At 36.7% G+C, this 7449-nt stretch overlaps 1 protein-coding gene across 1 annotated transcript in view; it reads right to left on the bottom strand.

Moving 5' to 3' along the window:
* Positions 1 to 220: 220 nt before the first annotated feature.
* The window catches only part of LOC129766933 (uncharacterized), a 52097-nt gene continuing 44868 nt past the window's right edge, over positions 221 to 7449 (bottom strand). Inside the window, exons 3-5 of the mRNA XM_055767533.1 lie at positions 1510 to 1584; positions 716 to 1459; positions 221 to 654 (exon numbers count right to left, since the gene is read on the bottom strand). Coding sequence (XP_055623508.1) covers positions 269 to 654; positions 716 to 1459; positions 1510 to 1584 — 1205 coding nt within the window. The 3' untranslated portion in view covers positions 221 to 268. The remainder of the gene's footprint in view (positions 655 to 715; positions 1460 to 1509; positions 1585 to 7449) is intronic.

The following is a 7449-nucleotide window of genomic DNA, read 5'->3' as shown; positions in this document are numbered from 1 at the left end:
TAGAACAAGAGCCAGAATACAATTTCATCTCCTCTTATTTTCAAGGTCATAAATCTGGTGATCTACAAAGCGCCAAAAACTCTTACTTGTTACCTGCTACAGAGGCAAGCATCGAGCGTAATTACGCTAATTTTCAAAACAAAATAAGTATCGAGAGTTACGCCATATCAAATAGTTTATTTAATGTAATAATCAGTTTTTATCTTTTGGTGACGTCAAATTCAAATTCTTCTTTCTAATTCATGTATGCATGTATTTCAGGGTAAAATTAAACACAGGTGCTGCAAGTTACGATGTTTGATCCAGTGCAAGTCTCATGGAACCAAATATCACAACAAAGACACTTCTCCCATCCATTTCCATTTCCGGTTGAGCTGAAAAAATCTCCACAAGAGAAGCACAAAATATCACTCACAACATCAGCTGTTGGTTTCTTACGACTTCTCTTTTTAATGTTCTTGATGGTCTGTGTAGCGCTTGCTGTTTTCAACTGCTTCCGATATTTAATCGACGTTAGTTCTTCTGCACAGACCTTCCGTTTTGGAGCTCGTTTACCAGAATTCTTTGATTTGTTCAATCTGACCTTCGGTACTGCTGAAGCTGGATCTTTGGCAATGCTAACTACTTCGTTTGACTGGGAATTGTTGGTCGTTTCTACAAAGACAGCATATTCAAGTCAAATTCAGTAGATAAATATTTTTAAGAGATGCTATACCTGGTTTGGTTGGCAGCGTTGGTTGATCACCTACGATCATCTCAATGACTTCTCCATTTTCACCAACTTGAAAATAAAGATTGGGGTCCAGTTCAAACACTTCTTCGAGAGATAAATGACATGTTGTATCGCATCCAACAACCTCTGGGATAATGGATATTTCTCCTTCCGCGGGATTCATTGACTGGATAAGAGAGCAGTCGATGTTGGCTAATTCAGACTGCAGAGGTTCACTGTAATTAACAGTAGCTGCATTAACCTGAAGTGGTTGATCATAGTTTACGATAACCACTGTGACCTGCAGTGGCTCATCGTAGGTGGTAGTGACTGTTTCAGCTTGCAGTGACTCGTAGGCTGACCTAGCAACTCCACTTGGTTCCGTTCTCGTTTGATCGCCTTCGCAGGATATTTCAGCTGAGAGCTGTTCAGTATCAGTACATTCATATGATATCAAATTGGTCGAATCAGTCTCGTCCTGTGATCTAATTCCATCTTGCACACCATTAGCAGCGACAAAATCATCTTCTGAGAATTTTTTATCATCATATGGACAAATGCCGGTAGCACGAAATCCACTTACAGCATTTTTAATTGTAGCGGCTCCAACAAAAGCTTCATTCACCAAACCTGACACATTCTGTACGCTCACTACTTTTCTACTACTTTTTGTCTCATGAAGTTGTCTATTGCTCGAGAATAATATTTCTTCAAGGGACCCATCACAGCTACATCTAATGGTTGTAGCTTATGTGAAGAGTGTGGTGGTATTGAGATGACTTTAACGTGAGACTCACTTGCTCGTACAAGGAAACTTATGTTTTTAGTATGACTAGTGTGTCCGTCTAGGATCAATAATACAGGGCCTTTAGCTGTTGGTTTTACAAATTTCAGAAAGTGTTCAAACCATAAACAGCAGGTGCAAGAGTTGCTCCATCCGCTGGGATGGCACATAAACAAGGAGTTTTCGGGAGCTCCAATTTTCAGGTATTCATTCATTCTGGCTCGGGGAAACACAAAAGCTGGAGGTACAAAGGTGCCGGATGCGGACATAGCCATAATTACCGTAGTGTTTGTACTCTTTTCACCAGATGAAACTCCTGCTACTTGACGCTGTCCTTTTTTAGTGAATACTTTCCATGATTTGTTCTGAACCTAGAAATACAAGTTACAAGTTGACTTTTTTTTTTGCAATTTCCTTGTAAAAAATAATCATACTGTACTGAAACCGGTTTCGTCGACATTCCATATCTGCTCCGGAAAGTAATTACACTCAGTATACATTTTCCGTAGAAGTTGGAAGAAAGAGTCGACCGCTTCCTTATTGAAGCCTTTTATACGAGCTAGCGATGTGTTTTCCGCCTTTCGTAGTCTGAGTTCCGGATGCCTTCCAAGAAATGATCGTAGCCAATCTGGTCCAGCTGATTTTTCCTCCCGATTGAAAGGATGTGCGATATGGAGTTTTTCAGCCTTTTGGTACGCTACTTTTCGGATGTCTCTATGTGTGAGCCCAAATCCATAGTTAGACATTTGTACAATATGATTCACAAGATCCTCTTCCTGTTTTTCGGTGAAAATTGTCTTCAACCGGCCCATCCGACAAAGTCCCAGTCTTCCAGTTTCGGCTTGTTTGTCCAAATATCGAAGTAATGTTCTTTTAGGTACGGCATGCAGCTTGGCTGCAGCAGATATCGACACGCCTAATTTGACTGCATTAATAGCCGCTCTCAAGCCTGATTTCGTCCACGACTGCCGCGTAGTATTCCGCATGTAATTTCTTCCGATTTTCTAATTTCAATTGATTTCGTAAACGAAAATAAATGAATCACTGGCAATAACAACTTGACGGCACCTCAACACGAAACCACAGTGGGATAGAATAATAATGCTTGGCTATTATTTTATTCAGCTCTAACAAAACAAGATGAACAAAATCGTAATTGTAGTTTTGCAGAAGCATTTATACTCTTAACTTTAGTATTTAGAAAGGGAAACAATAATGTTTCTTCTTTGATTCGGTTACGAAATTCCTTGAAATGATTATGATAAAAAATTTGTCCTACTTGAACATTACTGAGACCCACTATACAAGCAATGAAAACAAACCAACAGCTGGAAGCAATGACTATATATGAGGTGGAGTAGTAGATAGTAGTGGATAGTAGTAGTAGAGTATATTTGTGTTGGTGAACAAAATATGGTGTCGTCATTATTTGCATACAATATAGATTGTATATGCATTTTCAATGAAATGTTGCTCAATTGTAAACTGTTTTCACAAATCATACAATACACATACAACGACATTATGAGCTTTGAAAATATCGTCATGCTATTGCAAAAATCATAAAAATTTGTTGGTTTTTATGAAGGTGAGAGAGTGAAAAAGACACAAAAAATATCACCTTTATTCTTTTTCTCCGACATGATTCTTCAAATATCCACTGCACACTGCCACATTATACTCATATTTAGCCGGAACTCCAAAAAATATCTGTTTTTATTTGATTAAAAAACTTACTGAGAATAGAAAATATTGACGTCACGATGTGTCACACGTCACACTACGCTCGCAAACTCTACCATCTGCTTCACCTATAAATCCTGCTCATGGAACTAGATATCTTTTTTTTTTTGATATCTCGATGGGTTTCGTGTCTTGACTAAATTGTGAAAAAGGCAAAAGCAGGAACAATTATTGCTTCATGTCGAATTTTATTATATTTTATATCAGTTTATGTTGTTTTTTATGTTTATGTTTATGTTTTTTTTATTTTGACTTGTATTTTATGTTGACTTGAAAAATACGCGCATTAAAGGTTTAATATATCAAATGAGCTGATTTACAAATACGCCGTTTTAAGATAGCTTTTAGGTAAAATGTATAGAAAATTAGTGAAATAAATTAAAGTACACATAGTTACTAGAAAGTCCATAAGTGTGAGAAATAGAGGAACCAAACTTTCATCATAATTTGCAAGTCAGTTTACTATAAAAGTTTATATAAAAATAATGAATAATTACATGCTAGACAGTGCCACAGGTAATTCTTCATTTTTTTATGTATTTTAGTTATTATGATGCATTTTTTTTCAAAAAAGAACTGTAGAAAAACTGGATTTATGAAATAAAAATAAAGAAATTCATCATTCAAAGCCACAGGTGCGAGTATTTTAGGAAATTATTAACATGGGCCATCTTACCCCGCTGGTGCGTTTTGTACAGTTCTCCCCTACATCAGCAAAAAAAAGTTGTATCCCTATGTGCTCGTTACACACTTCCTGTCGGAGTACGAATGTATAATAATGAGTGCGAGAGCATTTTTATACTGCGTTCCGCCACAATAAAGAGAGGAACACTTGTCCTAATTAAAATCCCTCCGGGCGCTCCCGCCGCTACATACGCATCACCGGTCCCACACACACACACACACACACACACACACACCGGAGTCCATCCGGGGCCGAAGAATATGTATGCTAACAACAGTGGGAAGTCCAACCAAGGCGCGTGGGCTGGCACACAAAATGTTCTCTATCGAGGAAGCTTCTGGATGCTCCTGGACGAGAGCAGGATTTGATGGTGATGGCGGCGGTGGCGGGGTATCGTTAATAATTTATTCCCCCGATGCCGGAGCCTGTTGGGTCCGAACTTGTTATATTTATTGCAGCGCTGGACATTAAAAGTGTTGATTATGAAATTATATTTTCAATTAGCAAGTTCACTCAACGCGTTTTTTATTGGGCCGCTTATTTGGGGGGAGTTTCATTCGGAGAATATGTATAGGAGCACTGGTGGTAAGACGGACAGCAGAGGTAAAGTGGACTTGCGGTAGACTGTTGAACTTTTGAATATCATATTTTTGTTGATGAGTGCCCCTCCTACGTGTTATTCTAGAATTTTGGAACCACCTTTTAATATAAAAGACTGTAGACAAATGTAGAAAACGGGGAAAAATGATTTTTCGTACCATCGGTTTTTTTGGAAAAATCATAACTCAGGAACAAAAAATAACGCCTCGCTGAATTTTTGATATGTTATGTAAAAAAAGTCACAGACACATGACCGCATAGTTGACGTAGGATTCCGTTAGGCAGTGTTTGCCGATTGATCCTTTCACAGAATAATTCGCCTTGGTTTGTTCAAATATGATCTTACAGAAATCATTGCCTCCAATGGCATTCTTTTGCTTATAAGTGCTACAAATCATGACACAAAAGAGAAAGAGGCAACTCTGCTTCGGTTCACACGTCATGATACACGAGCAACAAACCAAAACGGTCGTGAACGGTTCCGATGCAGAAAGTTTATACAGTGATAGACATTCGTTTGACCGCACTTGAAACAAATTTGAAACACTTACAAAACAACTAGGAATGTTCTTTTTTAGCGGGATACTTATTTGCTGTAGTGATAGTATATTTAAGTCACCAACGCAACGTAAGTTGGTCAGATTAGTGAATTACGTAGTGAATTACGCTCGATCGTAACAAAAATTGGTCTATCTGAGAAAGTGGTACGGAATTTCTCTAAATAGTGCCAGAAGATTGGGATATAACGACCAACAAATTGGAACACCGAAGTTACTTTGCGTCTTAAAGGTCGAATAAGACACGAAGCAACCAGGAAACGATGTCCTGCTCATACATTAAGGCAGAATCGGTTGTTCCAGTAACGAAGAGGCATATTGCGCGCATCTTGAATGAGTCACCAAACATCAAGAAACCTCAAGGGAAGCCGAAACTGACCGCCACCCATAAACAGAACCATTTCATTTTCGCTCGGCAATACATGGAATGGAAACTAGAAAGGAGAAATGTTGTATTTTCCGGCGAAAAAAGTTCAATTTGGATGGTCTGGACTGTTAGAGTTGCTATTGGTACCATTTAAGTCAACGGCATGTCGTGAGATCGAAGCGAAACTTTGGGGGCGGAAGTTTGACTGTGTGGGGAGCCGTTTCCTATCACAGAAAGCTTCTCATTTGTTTCATTTTCACCCGAATGAACTCCGAAAAGTATCTTCAATTACTGGAGGACGTTTTGATTGACCATATTGAGAATAACGCTACCGAAGATGTCGTTTTTTCAGCAGGATCAAGGCATTCAGGAATGATGGGCTATAATCAATATGACAACACGCTGTCTGACTCGATGCCAAATCGAGTTTTCAAAGTGATCCGAAATGGAGGTGCACATACTAAGTATTAGCTACCGATTGGACTCGAAATTTGCCGCACAAATTTTCTTTTATTGAAATTTTAGGATGCGGCTAAACGAATGTCCACCATGATTCCACATATTTGAATTACTTAGAAAACAAAAGATAATTTATACTTCCTTTTAGAATATATTCGATGAAAATAAACAATAATCGTCTTTTATGAGCAAAACTGTACAAAGAATTGACTTGTTTTAAAAAAATATTGAGGAAAAATAGGGTTCCGGTAAACGAATGTCTTCCACTGTTTCATCTTCGCCTCTAACTCATTACATAACCTCTCCATGCATCATGAAACAGCAGGATTATACGAACTACGCAAAGCGAATGATTCATATTCATTTACAGCAACAAATTCTGATCCAAAAGTCTCAGAGAGTGCAAACTATGTGAATATTTAGCTTACTGGATGCATAGGGAAGGGTAATCAGATTATATTTTTCATTTTTAACGCTGCTATCCCTTAAAATATATAGATTCATATTGTTGTATCCCTAGTTCATTCACGATGGTATTGGTGTTTGACACGAAATCAACCTAGACCACGCTGGTTCAAATTGTGCAATTCCAAATGAAATCGTCAAAAAAATGCAGATTTTAAAAACAAGAATTCTTTTTTTCGAATGAAAGTTTGTATTCCGTTTGGGTTGGAGGAAATATGAGTTTTCCACATCAATTGGGAATTTTTTGACTCAAGCGTAACTTTTGAAAAGGGCGTATCGATTTTTGTAGGAGAAATCTTTTATAATTTATATCTAAAAAACTATGAGTCGTACCGAAAAAATATACACTGAGAAAAAAATTAGTACTCTTTTTTTCATTTACAAAAAAAAACTTTAATTTGAAATATCCAAAATACATATATATTTTTTTTTCAAATTTTTATATATAAAATAGAAGTCATATAGAAAATTTAAAAAATGAGTCCAAGATGGTAAAACTATTTTTGACGAACTTTGTGGAACATCGAATTTTTATGAATTTCCGAAACTTCAAATTTTTGTATGTTAACAATCATTTTTGCCACAAATTATGATTTCCGATGTGATTTAAAACAAAAAAGCTCATTATAAATCTCCTTCTCAATGTAGCCATTCTCGAGATATTTTAAAAAATATTTTTAATTAATTGTCATTTTTATAGTAAATATTCCCTTTTAATATGTTTGTCGAGTTATACCGTCATGTTCATGAAATTTTATGAATTTGCTTATAATTTCCAACAACTTTTCCAAATACATAATTATGGAAAAAATATATGTTTAGGAGTTACGTTGAAAAACATTTGAAGACATGTGGGTTAACACAAAACGTAGTGATAATAAAAAATCTTTTTTTTATCTTAATACAAACTTTTCACATATTATTCGTGTTACACAATCAAAACACGAACAGTAGAATTGAAATCCCAACAACAAATACACTTTGTTGATGCAACCGGACGTTATGGGTACAAATATAATTAACTTGTTTACGTTATGCCTAGATTATACCTGAAGTCAGGTATCTCTAAGCTACCTC

The sequence above is a fragment of the Toxorhynchites rutilus genome, chromosome 2, assembly GCF_029784135.1.
Source record: "Toxorhynchites rutilus septentrionalis strain SRP chromosome 2, ASM2978413v1, whole genome shotgun sequence".
Classification (NCBI taxonomy): Eukaryota; Metazoa; Arthropoda; class Insecta; order Diptera; family Culicidae; genus Toxorhynchites; species Toxorhynchites rutilus.
This window is presented reverse-complemented; position numbering and strand designations above follow the sequence as displayed.